The 19,258-nt window shown below is 36.2% G+C and overlaps 1 protein-coding gene across 1 annotated transcript; it reads right to left on the reverse strand.

The window, feature by feature from the left end:
• Positions 1-2,887: 2,887 nt before the first annotated feature.
• LOC137932775 (neutral ceramidase-like) lies at positions 2,888-19,258 on the reverse strand. Its single transcript, XM_068776447.1, has 15 exons — positions 19,142-19,258; positions 13,852-14,235; positions 12,981-13,124; positions 12,254-12,430; positions 10,489-10,616; positions 9,166-9,364; positions 7,866-8,072; positions 7,679-7,798; positions 6,854-6,943; positions 6,124-6,237; positions 5,710-5,937; positions 4,922-5,017; positions 4,176-4,343; positions 3,595-3,707; positions 2,888-3,068 (listed from the first exon to the last, which is right to left on the reverse strand). The coding sequence occupies exons 2-15, from the start codon at positions 14,230-14,232 to the stop codon at positions 2,888-2,890; spliced, it is 2,346 nt and encodes a 781-aa protein (XP_068632548.1). The 5' UTR covers positions 14,233-14,235; positions 19,142-19,258.

A 19,258-nucleotide genomic window follows, 5' to 3' on the forward strand; every position in this document is an offset into this window, starting at 1 on the left:
AGACACTATACACTGCCATGTACATACACTATAACATTGTAAATATTAAACTTATATTGTAACATATCACAGAGTAAGGAGACTTGAATATTTAAAATGTCTGCAAAAGGAAATTGTAGATTTACAGTGATATAATAATTGACAATGCAAATAGTACTCTACGATATAGAGCATAGAGTCGATAATAGTAAAAGTAAAGCCATTAATGAATGCCACTGCATGATAGAGAGGTGTTTAAACAGGAATAATATTTTTAATCTATATGATGGAGAATTTATGTCAGTTTTGACAGCATTATTAATATAATTTCGGTGTTTAAAACAAACTTTCAATAAGGACAAAGTTTCTAAGAATAATAAATATGTTGGAATAAAAATCATAGCTACATCCACACTACAGACTCCACAGTACAGACTTTTGATCACTTACTCTGACACTGCTCCCGATTCGCATCCAACGTAACCACGTGACCTTATGTGAAAACCTTAATATACCTCCGTTCAGCTTGCCGGATCTTCTCAAGAAAAAATCTACAGCAGAATCTTTTGATGAGTTGGCCCGGCACATTGTCTTCAATCTCAAGGCATTTAACGATCTGTAGCTCTTGGGCAGCGGCTTGAAATAAAATAATGTACCAACTAATATATAATTGAGTATTCCAAATTGTATTGTTAATATGAATAAATTTTAGCTGTATTTACCCATAAGAGAAAATTGTGTAAGAAAAATTGTAAAAATTATAAAACGCTGTCGTGCCTCGCAGCTGGGAGAAGAAAGATCCGTATCAAATAGCGGAAACCCTCTCCCAACTGTCTGCGTTTAGTAAAAGCCAAAAATAAATATTGTAAAAAAAACACTAGCGATACAAATTAGAACGAATAAAAAAGCTACATGCTTATGTTTACGTGAGAATGCTACGCAATCTTGACTGTTTTGATAACACTACTTTTAAGAATAATTCTACGTTCAAATTCAAATTTGATTTGATTTCGGAAGCCATTACAGATATAGTCGCTGCAGAGTTCGAAAGATTATGAATTGCCTTTGCATATATTTAAAATAAACCATTTCGATCATATCATGCTTTCAATTTCCTCGCCTTAAAAAAAAAACAAAATACACTTACCGGTGGTAACTTGTCTCTACACGTCTAAGCATTCTTATTCCAATGATTTTAAAAAAGTAATTCTATTTCATTATTCTTTATTCAAAATAGCGTGTATTACATATGTTATTGACGGTAACTTAAGACCACCGTTCAGGTGATAAATGGCTCAGACCTGAAAAGACATGCAAGGTATAAACCTTCCTCAAAGTTATCTATGAAGGATATACTAATCTGCGATCACCACGCTTAGAAGGTCAATCGTTCGAACGCTTTGCAGCGACTATCTCTCTAATGACTTCCGAATTCAAATCAAATTTGAATTTGAACGTGGAAGTATTCTTAAAAGCATTGTTGTCGTAATGGCCAGTATTGCGGAAAGTTTTTACGTATACATAAGCATGTAGTTATGATTTTTATTCCAATATATTTATTATCTTTTTGATAATACAATCTGAATATTTTGATTCAATGTTTGACATTAAATCACACGCCTTTATACGCAAATATGATACGATCTGAGAAATTAATAAATATATCGATATCTATTCCGATATTCCGAAGTGGTAACATCACTAGCGAATAAACTGTCACATATCGAAGGCGGGTATCTATTTACAGCTCCGTAGCCGACCTCGAAGTCTGCATATTACGTCATACAATCATTATATGTGCGTAATTAATATAAAACTCTTCTCGTAATCTTAATACCGAAATGTTTTATGATGAAGATCTTTGAACAATTTGTGTTGACGGTGATGACATAAGGATCTGAGACGTGGTCAATTACGACGTTATAAGAAGGTTAAAGATCACTCAGAGAGCAATGGAGAGAGCTATGATAAGATTTTAGCAGCTAGATTAAAAGAACCAAGACGTAGCTCAAAGAATTACCAGTGTGAAGTGGCAATAGATGTGGCACATCGCTTGCAACTGATGGTCGTTTCGGCCGAAAAGTTCTCAAGTGGTGATCTTTGGCCTATGCCTGGCAGAGGGCGTCCAACGAAAGAAAAGAATAAAAAGAATTGTTGTCGAACTAAAGTTCTGCTCGTTTAAAATGATTTCGAAATTTCGCCTAGTTACATTCTTAACACATGATGTTGCCAAATTAAAATATCAATGATTATTTTACATGTACTCTAGTATTATGTAAGAAAAGTTGAAGAAAAAAAAGTGTTATATGATTTATTCTATGGTAAAAAAATTATTCGTTCCTATGTTCATTTAATTTTTTACACATCTTCCATGGTACAAAAGACCTGGTGTTCAGTATTCATATGAAATATCTGAAGGAAACGTATCATCACAAATTATCAAATATCAGTGATACTATTAAAAATCACTGAACATAAATGAAGGTGAAATAGGTATAAATAGGTATTGAGATTCCATATCCCTGGATCACGTTCAATCCCCTGGTTGTATTTCACCTTGTCATAGAGGAACTATACTAGCGTAATAGAGGATTCTTCCATACTTCAATTGGAACCTCGCTAACTCTAGTAAAAATAGCGACAGCACTAACGAGACGAAATAGCTGTGTTAGTTAACTTTTATTGCTAGTTTTTTATGTACCACAACAGATGGCGTTATTATCAAATATTAAATTTTCACATTGATATGACCAGTGTTGCCAGTATTAATAGTTATCTGTCTTACGCCAGTAATAATTGTTCTCTGTAATGACCCTGTATAATAAGTTTGTCGCGATAAAAGCATAATTTTATGAATAAATAATAAACATGATGTGCAATAAATATTTAATAAAAATTAAAAACTATATTAACTATTAACTTGGAAGGTATCGGAGATGCCCGTGAACTGAGTAATGATGCCGATTAGGCTTTTAGAGGCACCACGGTACAGGATTCGGTACGAACCGGACGGCGTGTTATTTGGTACGCGCCATTCGAATCGCGCTCTGCTGGTGCCGAAAAATGTCGATACACGCTCCCAGTGGAACCTTCAATGTAAACACGGAGTGTAAATTATAAATTATTGCAAAACAAACATGCTATGATATAATTTAAGAAATTAGAAACAGTGTTATAATTGACAAATAGATGGCGCTGAAACATAATTTACGTTTTAAAAGGAGATTTAGAATGCTCTTTCCAAAATCAAAATCTACTATGATTGATTCAAATAAACATGATGTATTGTGAAATATATTTCGATTCATACAAGTAAGTGAATTTAAAGCACTCTGTACTGTTTTTCTATTGCTATAAATACTAATTTTTAATTTTCCTGTTGCCTTCATTATCATTTCTGTAAAAGACCGAAGAAAAACTTCCTTTTTAAAGCATTAGATCTATCTTTCACTGGCCGTGGTTAAAAATGGTACGATACGATTTCGATACGAGGGAATCTTATAAAGTTTAAGAAAAGCGACATCTAGCGGCGTCTGGAGCTAACTGAGCCAAGCACAGATTAAATATGGCAAAGACGATCAGTCTATCAAGACTATAACAAAGAAGAATACTCACTTAGTCTCCCAGTCGGCGTCTGTTGCAACTATCACCCATTGATCACCGACAAGTCGCTCCACCTGCGCATGCGTTGATTCCTGAAGAATGTTGTTTCGTGGATTGGCAGCGACCTAAAAGAAAGATAATTGTAATAAAATTTTCTAGGGCGGCCATTTTATCTATAGGCGGTCTACGATGCCCTCTGGACCTCACAAACATCTGCCGATTGCCATTTCAATTTTTGAAACCGCTGGCCGATGTGGAGCAAAAATTCTTCGACATAAATGACGAAACAGCTGACTGTACTTTTTTAAAATTAATACCTATCGAAAATTATTGTCTATTATGCAAAATATATAAATGACTTATAGTGGATTGTAATATGTATAAATTCATAGTACACGGAGTGAGAAGCAAGCACAGACGGACAGATGATCTTATTAATGTCGTCGTAAGTTGGACACAGGCGTTATCCAACTAATCCTTTTAAAAATCGCTGAGGTGGCCTATATCGAGCGGTCGAGATTTTTAAGTTTAATTGACCATTTTTAAACATACAGGCTTGAAGAATATTGCGCGGGAGAAAACATGTTACTTACAAAGACAGCACTAACGAGATCCCCAACTCTTACTGTTCCGGGAGGTTGTTCAAGTACTTCCCCGAAGTTCTTTCCAGTGGGTGTGGCGTCCAGGATAACGGGAGGTATTAGAGATATGGTGTTGTTCCTGTGATCTTCCGGTATTGGACCTTGTGGCACTGTGGTGCCCTGAAACCAGTAAATTGTGTAAGAAAAATATTTCACGACGTATTTAAAAATGGAATCAAAATTATAGCCATTAAGGGGAACTTGGAGCAGATATCGCATGACTGACAAAACGTCAAATAGGTAGTGTAGGACAGAGACAGTGCTCTACGACGCCGAAATTATCCTATTGTCTCTTTCTAAAGGTCAATGTGCAATATTTATCGCCGGGTATTCTATTCAATTTTTTTTTTGCCGTGAAAACTTTTTATATGCAGAACAAAGAAAGTTACATACACCATCGCCAACGGTGCATCGAAAATGGGAATTCCACAAAAATATAATTAATTATATACATCGCGCGAAAGAGAGCGCTATACTTCTCGACTTGTGATTGGCTGACGATTTTTATTGGTTGAAGGTAGTTTTAAATCAGTATAAATACGGGCTAAGCTTGATGAATACACACACTCATACTTTAGACTTTGTGTTGTTACTACTTGCAAGAGCTTGGGGACGGTCCCCAGAAAGAATCCCACAGTAATAAACTAACAAATGCTAGATGATATATCTAGTTTTCATTTATTAGTAAAAACACTTACATTAATAGCTGCTGCCGTCATCTCTGCAAACTTATTTAGGAATATACTCAATGTGTGTGGTCCATAGATCGTAGAGGCAGCTTCGTATCTTTGCACCTGTTAAGGAACAATAAAATGAAATTTAAAATCTTAAAGTTTCCACTCCTGTCGAACTATAAAATGAATACATTTTACCTTTTGTATTTTTATTAATATGTTGTATTACTTACGTAATATTTTGTAGAATATTCTTGTGAAACAAAAATTTAAAATTGAACAGAAACTTAAAAAAATATATAAAATCCGACGAAATCATACATTTGACAGTTCGCTGTGAACTTCGCACGTTCGACGGCTTCGCTATGATCTTCGCGCGTTTGACAGTGGACGTGCTGAAATCTGTATAGTCGTTTACCAGCTGCATCGTTCAATATTTATAGATCGCAAAATTAATTTAAAAACTTCATGTTTATTAAGTAAATAAAGTGATCACTCTGAAATACGTATTATTATTAGTTTATTATTTCCAATGCAACAGGCCAAATACTGTTAGTACAAAATCCTATGTCTTCCCCAAAGATATCTATGGAGGGATATACCATAATCGCCACGATTGGAAGGGGAAAGATCGCAGTGTAGTGTTATGGTATGCAGAAAACGCTGCTGCACATCCTTTGGAAACTTGTTTGTGAGCAGTGACAATCCTATATAATAAATGGATATGTGAATTATTTAGGATTATATCCCGGGAAATGAACCCAACTCTCTAGACTTCTACAGCTGGGCTAGCAAACATAATGAAATAATACCTGATACTCTTCGAAAGTGCTGACGTAGTGTATATACTCGTTGGTGAGACCGGAGACCACGACTATGGGCTCGAAGCCGCGGTCCCGCATGACGTCACCGACCACGTCCTTAATCCGACGCCCAGCCATGGTAGTGGGCTCTCCGGGAACCCCCGCCACAACGAGACCGGCAATCCAGATGATGGTAGCAGACGCTATATGGGAATGCCAAGGCACTGGGGATGTGGCCTGTGAACATAATTTATTATTATCATATAATCGATACAGTTTTTTCATATGATTATCGTAAATGTTAGGCCCCATTGGCAAATTCACAGTCACTCAACGAGCCTTTGAGACACACACAAATGTGTGTGTGTGTGAGTATATGTGTATGGTATGTGTGTGTGCTTATTGATCTGATGAAAATCTCACCCTTCCAGTTGCCAGCAGAATAGGTTTGGGTGCATGACACTCGATATCTTCATCAGTGGGTCCAGCTATGGCCCCCGCGATCGCATCCAACTGTGGGTTACCCGTCAATGTGCCCTAGAACATAAGAACGTGTACAGTGTTTATTAATTTTTAATTAATAATAAATAATTGGTTTGATTTCATTAACTATGTTACTGTTGTACTAACTGGTTACAAAATAAAACCCGTCTGAGTGCTGAAGGCTCTTTTTTATGAATGGAGGCTTCTCGTTCCTCTTCTGCCTTATGTGAGACATTACAAGTTAATATAAAATGAGTTTTTTACATGGGCAGCGTTCAGGAAGCTGAAAAACCTCTTTTCGTACGAAATACCGCAATGTTTGAAGTCGAGGGTCTTTGACCAATGTTTGTTGCTGGTGATGACATAAGGATCCGAGACGTGGTCACTTACGACAGGCCTTATGGGAAGGTTCAAGATCACCCAGAGAGCAATGGAAAGGGCTATGCTCGGAGTTTCGTTTCGAGATCGAATCAGACATGAGGAGATCCGTAGAAGAACGAAGATCTTCGACGTAGTTCGACCTAGTGACCACAAGTAGGTAGACTCGGTGCCGGTAGACCCCCAATCAGGTGGACCTGTCATCGTGGGGGTGATTGGGGGGTACCTATGCCTTGCAGTGGGCGTTTTCCAGCTGTAGAGAAAAAGAAGAATAAAAATATAGTCGACCCACCTGCGTTATATTAAGTACATTGGCGCCATCTGTAGTTCCCGATGCGAAGCTATAACCCAGGGCGGGTGAACAACCTCTAACGATATCATTCTAAAAATAAACAAGACGTTAGTCTTACTACTGTGATAAGTAAGGAGGAATTGTCATTTAAATCTCCCGGGCATTAGACAGGTAATTTTGTTTCCTAGGTTGGTAGAACTGTCTATAACATTTGCCAACCGTCTGTCTATCGAAGATCATCGTAATGAAAGTAATTGGATAACCAGATTATCTTTGTGAAATATGAAATAAATAACACTTGTTTATTCTAAGTAAGAAAAGGACTAATATTCAGCCACTTCCGCACATACAGTGGTAGTCGTGCAACAAAGAGCACCGCCCGCCAGCCCGCTTATTACACACTTACAATATCAAAGTTACTATATGCATACGTTTGTCGAAACGCTCTTATTTCAGACGCTGCCGATAGATGGCACTGGTTGTCGATTACCTCACGCTATTGTTAAACGTGGGTAGTCACAAAAAAATTTACGTAGAATATGCAGTACCCGGCGATAACTATTGCACATCGATATTTGGAAAGAGAAATCTGCTAATTTCGGCTTCGTAGAGCGTTATCTCTGTCGCACGAAATACAACGACTGACAAAACGTCACATAGGTAGTGTGGGACAGAGATAGTTCTCTATGAAGCCGAAATTAGCCGATTGTCACTTTCCAAAGGTTGGTGTGCAATATTTATCGTCGGGTACAGTACATATTTTGTATGAGCTCACTTCATCCGTTTGTTCATTTAATTTTGTTCATAATCAAAAATAGTACTCACTTCATTAAATCTCCTCTCGATTGGATCGTATTTTGGAACCACAGCTTCGGACATGTTAACGAACTGATGAACGACCGCCAAGTCTCCTGTCAGCTCTATACCCTCGCTGTTGAGCACATCCTAGCGAAAGAAACTCATATTAAAGAAGTCACCAAGAACCAATGGTCCTTCTAGAAGATATAATTACCAGAGCGGCTTCAAATAAGACGTTTCCAATTATCCTGGTGCTTTCGAACATGTCTTCACCAGGGCCGCCGGCGAAACATCTCTCATTATCACCGCAAATGAGGAACTGGTTATCGCAGATGTCGCCACTGAATTCACAACGAGGTCCTGCAGTGTTCGGAGACACGTCGCCCAAGTTTGATGCGAAGAAACCCGCCACTATATCTGGCTGGAAAATACTATATCGTTAACTTTGGTTAATATACGTACACGCATAGTCTCACTTTCATAAAATAGACAAAATCAAGTGTACCTGTGAGTACAGTATAAATAGAAGTACAGTCTTAGTACGCACTAAGTCAACTGCAAGTATGACATATTAAATAGTATGTGTACTACTAAGAAATTCTAATATAATACCACGTGAAGTTCAAGATCTAAATACTGATTAGTAACATCCTAATACTGGGAAGGCCTATGCCCAACAGTGGACATCTATGGCTGAAATGATGATGAGTACAGACTAGACTAAAAACGACATATATGTTTATATATACGTATATGAATGTTTGTCTTTATATCCTTTATACATTCCTAAACTATACATTTGATCTTATGATGATTTTTAGCAAAGTTATCGTGCATGAGTTCATAGAGGTTTCTAAGTTGGTGTGACAAATTTTCGACAGATGGTGCCACTGTCATTCCAATAAATTTCAAATGTTACCGTGACAGTTCATGTGTATTTGAATCGATACGAAAACAGCGAACGAATGATGATATTTAGAGTTGTGGTTGACGTAAGAATATATGTGCGGCTCACATATTAAGATTAAAACGATATAAATACATTTAAAAAACTTTTAAGTTAAACGGTTTTTTGTTACCCATATTGTGGTGGTTGTGGGAAAATATGTACCTAGTCCACCATATTGGAACGGCGTCCATCTTGAATTTTAAATTTTGACATAATCATCGTGTTTTACTAGTGTAGCCCTTTCATTTGATACCCATATTGAGGGGGTTAAGGAAAAATACGTAATCCGCCATTTTGTATCGGCGGCCATCTTAGATTTATAATGTTATTGATTTTATTATATTGTATTGTCATCTAAATTAAATGTGTGTACCAAATTTCAGATCAATCTGACAACGGGAAGGTGCTTAAATTTCAATTTCTAATTTTGATCCAAATAAATTCCGTACGGGTCGAACTAAATAAAACCGTTTAAAAACAATTAAATAGATTACTTTTTTGTTAAATTCCACGCGGACGAAGTCGCAGGTCACAGCTAGTTTATTATGAATTTCTCTCCACTTACCTTACCGGTGAGGTTATTGGGATTAAGTTCTCGTTCCAAACGCAGCGCTGCGTACCCAAGATTATCAGAGGATAGGAGCCTGTTGGTCATGTTCATGCTGGTCGGATGGATGGGGAACCAGTTCAGAACCCCGCGCACGCTACCATCACCTCTTTCGATCCTCAACTGAGTTAACACGTCATCAGTGTTGTTAGAATATCTAGAAATAGAAACTACGTTTATTGCTAAGTTGACAGAAGTCCAATTTGTAGTTGTACTTAAAGATCAGATTTTAAATCAAGGCTTCGTAAAATAATGATCAGAATTTCCACAATATATCCACGTGGTCTTTTTTATATTTAGTAAGAAAAGGACTAATATATAGCTACTTCCGCTATGTAGCAGTAGTGCACCGCCCGCCAGCCCGCTGATAAATGCGAGTTTGTACTCGGAGTTTGGCACTAATCGGTGTAACATTACTCCTGAGAATGCCCCGTGGAGGGGTAAAACACGTGTAGAGTGATTTAACGGTGGTAGTTGTGTAATTCGCATTGTTTACCGCATGCGCATTTATCAGCGGACTGGCGGGCGGTACACTTTACTGCACCACTACTGTTGCATAGCGGAAGTAGCTATATATTAGTCCTTTTCTTACTTAGGATGGACTTCCGCAAAGAACGCCTGAATCTATTAGGTTTTTAATATTTCTCGAATGGGCGGCGTTCCGGAAGCTACGATAGAAATAGTCCAAAATACCGCAAAGTGTGTAGACGAAGGTATTTCATCAGTGCATTTTACCAGTGATGATGTACGGATCCCAGACGTGGTCGCTTACGATGGGCCTTATAAAAAGATCCGTGGTCAACCAGAGAGAAATAAAGAGAATTATGTTTAAAGTGAAGAAGCTTTTCTTCCCAACGGCCACTTCGGAGAGCAATTCTTCGAATTACATTGTTGAACTTATTTTTTCCGGTCTCCCACAGTTTTGGTTCGATCTCGCAGTAAGGACTTTCTCTATTATTCTAAATATGAATATTTAACCCTTTCCACTCCAAGGCTGTTATGTAGCATCGATAAAATTTAATTGAATTATAGTATCTTGCGATTCTAGAATATGTTTCATTCATTCGTGATTTAAACATTTTAGTAACAAAAATCTTTCCTGTTTTAAAATTTTCAGCAAAAATAAGTAAGCTCGTGGAACAAAATCAGTGTCGAGTGACACTCGACATTGGAGTGGAAAGGTTTAATATCACTAGATGTCACTAATTTAAATATTAAATTGAAGAACGCCCCTTTAGTGTTGTTTACGATATCACATATTGAAGATGAGGGTAAACTGACCGTTCTCTTTCCACAGCAGGGTTGTAGTTGTATGAATAGGGGGATCGGTTGACCTTCACATCCAGAACCCGCTTCTGACCCAAGACGAGACGCGCTGGTGCCAGGTTCTCATGGGCACGGATTATACTCTGCAAATTGAGATAATTATTTATTGGATTTTAGAATGTAAATATTATATTATAGAACTAGAAATTAATGGTAAATAATAAAAAATAAAAAGTTGTGTAAATGGAATAAATACATTTAAAAAACTTTTAAGTTAAACGGTTTTTTGATACCCATATTGTGGAGTTGTGGAAAAATCTTGAATTTTAAATTTTGACATAATCATCGTGTTTTACTAGTGTAGCCCTTTCATTTGATACCCATATTAAGGGGGGTGAAGGAAAAATATGTAGTCCGCCATTTTGTATCGGCGGCCATCTTAGATTTATAATTTTATTGATTTTATTATATTGTATTGTCATCTAAATTAAATGTGTGTACCAAATTTCAGATCAATCTGACAACGGGAAGGTGCTTAAATTTCAATTTCTAATTTTGACCCAAATAAATTCCGTACGGGTCGAACTAAATAAAATCGTTTAAAAATAAAATAACAAAGATTAAACTATATGTAAGGAAGAAAGGTTATGTGTAAAGGAGGCAAGTAAACAAGAAGAGTGTAAGATATTGAACGAAAAATAGATGACGGCGATGAACAATAAAAATACTCTGTCCCTTTCTGGAAAGGGGTGAACGAGAGAGAGAACGATAATAGTGTCTATAAAAATGGAAAATGTAGGAGACGGATTTGTATGAGTTTAGTATCATATTGAATTTCAAATGGAAGAATAATTACATAAAGTTGTAAAATTGGCATTAAAAAAAAAACAAAAAATAATAATTAATATTCCGGACTTGATTGTGGTGTATAAAAAGAAATTTGGCACCAATAATACTAAACACAAAAATATATTTATATCTTGTAAGACCCCCTGACTTTAGCTTGGAACGAATTAATCTTAACAAACGACTTTCTAAGTTACCTCGTGTATATTGTCAAGTTAAACTGACAGTCAAATGCAAGTACCTGACTGGCTTTCTCTACACCCCTACCGACACATTACATCTCAAGTTTTAAAACACCAAGCATCCTACACAGTACATTTTTTTATCGTTTACTGGTCCGCCTTTGACCACTAAGTTGCCAGTTGGAATAAGATGATGTGGTCGAAGATGAAGCACACAGATTCAGTAGATCTGACCCTAAAGAGACCTGGGTTATATTTCTCAGGAAAGCCGGCATATTATTTCAGTTGGATTAGAAACGTAGAATCAAAATAATTAGCACGCCTCCAAGGTAACTCCTCCATGTAAGGATGGTAGATGGATATGATGGCATAAGGTCGTGTTGTTCCGCAGTTCCCCAGAAATAATCCTGTAGAAAATTGACAGAAACGCTACCCCCCAGATATGTTCAAGGCTGAGAAGTTTCTTAGAAACTAGCTTATTATCACCTATAAGTGAAACACCACACCGTTCTACCGACTCAAGAGCTTCGAGATGTTATATAAGCCTTCCAAACGGTGGGAATAGAATCCCACGCAGTAAGCTGTCCCGATGTAAAATACCGTTTGACCTTATTAAAGACAACCAGGTTTTTACCAGCTAATTAACCATAGAATCAAGGTAATTTGCTCAGTTAAGGGTCTGGGTGATAGTCAATCTGAACCCTGAGGACTTCAGGTGATCAGTCAAAACCATATCATCATTGTCAACTAACTCGTGTTATTCCGGCAACGTATGCGTCAAAGGTCTGTCGCGAGAAGCCGAGGATTGTAATGTCCAGCAGGAAGTCCACTTGGTGACCGCCTGGAGCGCTGTGAGTATGTGTTCCGGTCAGTATTACATTGTTCAGGTTGTATATATCACCGTACCGCTCCTGGAGGTTCTTCACCACCTGGGAAATGATATAAATGTGATTAATTTGGTCATTAACAACTGCTTTTTGCAAGCTTAGATCTTTTTACACTAACTAAAGGCACCTTCGGAAGTTTTAGAAACTCTTTGGTTGTTTTATCCAAGAGTTGGATCTCGGCTTGTGCTGTTACTTGATATTAGGGTACCCGAGTAAAAGCTTTATTAAAAAGCCTTCCAACTATAATATTACAATAAAACTCTTGTGTTTTATTCATTAGACATTGAATTTTCTAGAAATTTCTGGGGAAATTTTAAACTTTGAGTACCAAACTTTTATGTTTGAGTATCGAACCGCAAATTTTATAAACTAAGATTTATACTTTATTAACTAATTCTACCAAGTTCTAAACGTAACGTGTAGTAAAAATTTGCACAGCTCGTGTTCCGTGACGATACAAAATACATCCCTTTTTTTCTGAATAAGAATTACATATTAATCATTGAAATTTCTTCTTATACTTGCTACTGTATTCTCTGTATAAGAAAGAGGGTAAGAGATTGAGAAGGTGGTCATATATGTGAATAAATACCTCTCGTCTGACAGCAATTCCCACTGATATAACTTCAGCAGTGACCAGCACAATTCTAGTGTTGCCCTGGACGAAGATGAATGCTCTGGAGAATTGACGGAGATGAAGCCCTTGTCCAGATTGCCCGATCTCAGCGTATCCCATCTGGAACACGATGCTTTATTACTGTCTAAAGCATTAAATTAAATGAAATGATCTTCTTATTGAGGTGTACAATCTTAGGAAGGTTAGTAACCGTTTTTTTTTCTTTTATGAAGCCACTTTAAATCCTCTTCTATCACTCGAAAGGTACTTTTAAAAACACAAATTACAGTAAAAATTTTGTATAACAAGATTTACTAAAAGTTAATACTACTAAAATTATATAAGCCTAGAATTATACTGATAAAAAACCTAAAATTACAATTACATTAAATTAAGATTACATTACCCGGCGATAAATATTACACATCGACCTTTAGAAAGAGACAATCGGCTAATTTCGGATTCGTAGAGCGTTATCTCTGTCGCACGATACACAATACAACAATATTGTATTATATGTAATAAATTTTTAATGGAATATATCACTTATAAAAGAATAAAACCTAACCATTATTCATACGGTAACTTATGTGTACTCTTAGTGTACCTAAAAAATAAATAATGGCGTCTTTACCTCACTTGAGAACTTATTTCTGTTCATTAATTATTTACAAACAATACCGCATTCTACTTTACCTAGTGCCGCCGCAAAGGCATAAATTTGTTTACTTCCACTACTTTTGTTTTCATTATTATTATTGAATTTGTTTTGATTGAACAATATCACTTAGCAACAATCGCTTATCAATTTTTTAACTATGATAAAAGATAGCAATTTTGTACTTACAAAGTTAATCTCAACACAAGGTCCAGTCATATCTGCAATGCCGACACCGACTCTGTATAATGAATCTTCGACAGGGCCCTCTGTAGTCGTGCTCGTTGTAGTCGTACTGGTTGTAGTCGTAGTCGTACTCGCTGTGGTCGTCGTACCTTCTGTAGTCGTAGTCGTACTGGTGGTCGTGCTGCTGGGAGTCATACTGGTAGTAGTTGTCCAACTTTCCGTGGTTGTGGTGTCGGGTGTGGTGGTGGTAGTGGGCACGGTGGGTGTCTCGGTCGTACCCGTGTCTGCGTCTTGGACTACCAAGACTATCAGAGCCACCATGGCGCCTGTGACGGCTAGCACCAGCAGTGGTATGATGATCTTGCCCGCCAGTGGGATCGCCATTCTCTGCGACGTGAATGAACAAAACAAAATAATTTATGTCTTTTACATTACCTTACGTATATTACTCTAAAAAGTATTATTATACTGAAAATTAAAAAATGTGGAGGGGGGAAAATGGGAGATAGGAAAGTCCAACACTACGCAGAAAACCCGTCGCGATGGGGGCAGTTCTATACCTAAATATATCGCCTTCAAGTCGTCACGATTGCGTCGTAATTAAATGAAATATCATTTCACGGCAAAAATTAATGCGACTAAATTATATTGTCTTCATTAAAAATATACGAGAACCATCTATAACAGAGTTCCCTAAACTTTTTTGTGTTGTAGACCCCTTGCTATGTTTTTCCGTGTTGGGTAGACCCCCTACTTACCTGATATTGATTTCCTGTAAATTTCTAACTTTAATGAAGTTTAGTGTATTTTCAAAATGTATCGCGACCACAAAGCGAATACCAACATCCTACAACTTACACAATTTTATAAACATATATAATAATGTAAAGTAATGTAATGTAAATGTTTTGATATTGTATTATAGTATGATGTAAGTAAATAGGTACTATCAGTGTATGTGTTGAGATCCACTATCGTGGGCCCCTATTTTCATTTCATGGACCTAAAAATTTTTTTTCGCTGACGTAGACCCCTTGCAGGTTGTCATAGGCCCCTAGGGGTCAATATAGACCACTTTGGGAATCACTGCTCTAGAACAAAACTAACAAACGCCTCTATAACCGTCAAGAATATTATATACAATAAGTTCCTTATTCGCGTTTTCTATAATCACAGTTTAAAAAAATGCCACCCAATTCCTATATTTGCGGCTAAAATATTCTAATTCGCGGATCTAATAAGCACATATATAATATTAAAAAGGTTCTATAAGTATCTAAACCTATATCTTCTGTAAATGCCTTGAAACTTGCTAGTAAAAAAGTTATGTTAAAATGATAAATTCATAGCATATTGAAGGTGAACAAAAGTGGCAAAAGTGCTTTGCAATATCTTTACGAACATTGATCCGTTTTTGAAACTAAATCTTATTTTTTTAAGCAAATTACTAATGCGACTGCTGCGTGTCATTTTGAATCGAAGGACACTTAAAAAACTGCCAAGCGAGAGAAAATTACAAAATTGTTTAAACCGTTGCTAAGATAATAAATCAAAATATTCTAAAAATTCAATTAAATTTGCTTTATATATATATTAACATTCGGTTATTATTTATGGAACATATATCCATCGAAAAAAGATTTTACTATATTTTACTTATGGTAAATGTCCTTGTATTGAAAGAAGAGTACTCTATTGTCAGACGATCAATTTTAGTTTTGTCACTGTTGATTGTAATCTAGGTCGCAAGATGTCGCTGGATGCGGTTATTATGGATCTTTGAGGGAAGTCTATGCATTGCAGCGTACGTCGATTGACAACCTTTACTTGTATCATCATCGACAGTAGTTCCACCAGGTTTGATCTCGTTAAGCCTGTTAAGTAGTACTCTTCGCAACTGATGTCCGAGATAAACTTTCGAATTCCTGCAGCAAGAACGCGTTCTAGATATCTCTTTTTGTACTTCGCCAAGTGCAGATGGAGGCAGTACTGGTCCAGATGTTCACGGAGCACGGGGAATTCCAGAGTACCTCCGATGTATTAACGGTAGCAAGTAAGAAAAAGAAAGATAGAAATTATAGAATGTAAGAAGAAAGATACATCAACTGAAGAATAACAGAAGAGTATGGAAATAAAATAGAGAAGAAAGTGAAAAAATCATCAAAAGATAGTAAACGTCTCTGTCCTAGATATAAGATAGGGGAACGAAACGATTCTATAATCTGGGGCCTTAAAAATAAACAAAAACATGTACTTTCATAAGTAAGAAAAGAACCAATAAATAGATACTTCCGCCATGCAGCAGTAGTCGTGCAATAAAGTGCACCGCCCGCCAGCCCGCAGATTGAGTCACATGACTCTGTGTTTAGCACTAATCGGTGTAAAATTAGTCCTCAGGATGCCCCGTGGAAGGGTGAAATACGTGTCGAGTGATTTAACGGTGGTAGTTGTGTAATTCGCATTGTTTGCCGCATGCGCATTTATCAGCGGGCTGGTGGGCGGTGCACTTTATTGCACGACTACTGCTGCATGGCGGAAGTAGCTATATATTGGTTCTTTTTTTACTTAGGATGGACTTCCGCAAAATAACGCCTAAATTCATTAAATATATACTGTCATAGTTTCATAGAACTAAAGCGGAAGACGATTTTCCATAACGGTTTAAAATTACTGTCTTTCTTGTAAACATTTTTAATACTCATACTTAACAGGATTAAACTAGTTTGTCCAATCAAGATATAAATAAAAACAAATTCCCAATGATAGTTAGATAAACAACTCTATCGACATTTTTCAATGCTTCGATTAACTGAAGGTTAATTAGGTTGTTATAATTAGTTGTTTTTTACATTAATTAGTATATATTTATTTATTTAACTGTCCCACATGTTTGATAAAACATTTTAAACTGTAAAAGATATTTATCTAGTGGATTCAGGCGTTATTTTGCGGTAGTCCATCCGAAGTAAGAAAAGGACCAATGTATAGTTACTTCCGCCATGCAGCAGTAGTCCTGCAATAAAGTTCACCGCCCACTAGCCCGTAGATAAATGCGCATGCATCAAACAATGCGAATACACAACTACCACCGTCAAATCACTCAACACGTGTTTCACCCCTCCACGGGACATTATTTTCTTTGTCAGTTTCTTTCGTTTTTAACAATATCTATTGCTCTTTACATTCTTAGCATTTCATTCATACTTCCTCTTTCATCCCACATCTGCATTTCCAAGATATAACAGATTTGTTCTTACTATCCCATTACTTTGCTATCACAGACTTAGTTACTAGTTTAAGACTTGCGTCTATATCTTGTTTATACTTTGTTATATTTAGTAAACACCTGTATTAATTACAAATTTTTGCCTCAATTTTCATTTACGAATCATTGTATTGAGGTCTTACTGACCCCTGTGATCAAGTTACCGGTGATGACCTGCAGTACAGGAATGTGGTCTCTCACTTCTGAGATGCAAAATAATCAACTTAAAAAGGACTTTATAAAACTATTTCATATATAATTTGTGATATAAAATAAAAAGTAGAAAAAACATGTTCTTTGACAAGTTCACAGTATCTAAACAAACATGTATAGTCCAAATATCCTCTACACTGAATTTCTATCCAGGATCGAATACGGAGGAACGATTGGATTATGGTGTACAAGATGTCCCATAAATCAACGTCAAGCCGAGTCAAAACAGTCCCTTATCTTGACTAAAAAATAGGAATTGTAGAAATTAAAATATGTTATAATAAAATAAAACCACCATTCGATCATTTTGAAAATTGCATCCTTTCCTTTTTCAATTTGTTTACAGAAACTAATTTCATAGTAACAAATAACATTGCAATATCTACAGTTCAATAATTATTAATAAAATAATTTTTAGTTCAGTTTAAATAGTTATATTAAACTATTTGTATAATAAGAATTAAATTAAAAATTCATATATTTCTATAAAAATGAAACTGAATAAAAAAATATTTTGAAAGCGTATTCAAAACGTGAAACAATATTTTATATAATGCAATGGTTATAACACGAAGATATATCATAAGATTCGCAGATGAATAAAAGTAAACATAGCCCTTTGTATTGGCAACTTAAATTGGCAGTGAGCATGCCAAATGGCCCGCAGAACAGATGGCCACTGGACTCTTGAAGGTATGGTGGAAGCCACAGACCAGTGTGAAATATTTTTGATAGCATCTACAAAATGGAATTCGCACAGCTGACCGGAAAATTATTAATACCAACGATCACTTTGTTCTTTTGACCAAATAGTCTAAAGACAAACATATAACTTACCCAACCACTACTATGAAAGTAGACAGTAAAAAACCACATTGATTATCATCTATCTATTTATTTGATCAAGTCAATAACTGGAATTATTACGACTGTCCTAGTAAAAGCAAAGGATGTCACGGAAACAAGTCGTCATCGATCCTGACAAAGGTTTTCAGGGCGAACACGACCTTCAGTAATGAAGAAAGGCCTAAGGAGTCTTGTTAAATTGGCAATAGAACAGTGAAGATTTTTGGCTTTAAAAATAAACTACTAGTCGATTAGTCTCAGAAATTTATAGTGGGAGCAAAGGTAGTTCAGCGATAGAGGACTGAGAATTGCAATCATGGGTAACAGGTTTGATTACTAGCATACAATTTTATTTGGCATACGATTGCCATTGCTCACAAATAAGTTCCATATAGGCAGCAGCGTTTTTAACCCGCCTGCATTGTTGCGATTATGATATATACCTATAGATATTTTTGGATAAGCCCTATGTTTTGCATTTAGCGTGTAAGGAATTTAAAGTAGGACGAGTAAACTCGTCTTTGCAATACGTTACACTCTGCCAAAGACGAGTATACTCGTCTTTGTCAGCGAATGGGTTAAGTTGCTAAAGTTTGTATCGGTATTGAATCAGGAGGTCATCCGCTGATGTACGAAAGTAGTACATAGCCCAACTGGTTGATATATACCATTATTGGCAGTGCTCAATAAGGTTTTAGAACATACGCCCACAAGGTGACAAAACACTGTATGCATGCCGCATATGATCCCACTCGTCGGAAATCTATGGGTGATGCATGTGTTCAGAAATTAATGTACGGTTTAAATGTTTGCATCAGTTTATGAACTATGTTTTTAATAAGAATTTTTTATTATACCATTCACAATTTTGTTAATGACTGCCTAATAAAAGATAGAAAGACTGCAATTGAAGGTTAAACCGACATATAATTTATATAAAATAGTTTAAGAAATATCAAAACAACTCACCAATAACTGGCCGAATTATTTCGTGTCAAAGAAATATTATTACTTGCAATAAAATATATCGATTTATTACTTTTATTAATAGACTATTTGAAGATAAACATGTCCCCTACCACGCAA

The sequence above is a fragment of the Battus philenor genome, unplaced genomic scaffold (genome assembly GCF_028537555.1).
Source record: "Battus philenor isolate CCGP_79_NKW_IND1 unplaced genomic scaffold, ilBatPhil1.0.hap1 SCAF_12, whole genome shotgun sequence".
NCBI classification, from domain to species: domain Eukaryota; kingdom Metazoa; phylum Arthropoda; class Insecta; order Lepidoptera; family Papilionidae; genus Battus; species Battus philenor.

Excerpts from the sequence above, each read along its gene's own strand:
- LOC137932775 (XM_068776447.1), bottom strand. The coding sequence starts at position 14,232 with ATGGCGATCCCACTGGCGGGCAAGATCATCATACCACTGCTGGTGCTA. Across the intron at positions 7,799-7,865 it reads TCTTATTTGAAGCCGCTCTG|GATGTGCTCAACAGCGAGGG; the intron begins GTAATTATATCT and ends TTCTTTCGCTAG. Across the intron at positions 5,938-6,123 it reads TTCTGCTGGCAACTGGAAGG|GCCACATCCCCAGTGCCTTG; the intron begins GTGAGATTTTCA and ends TTATGTTCACAG.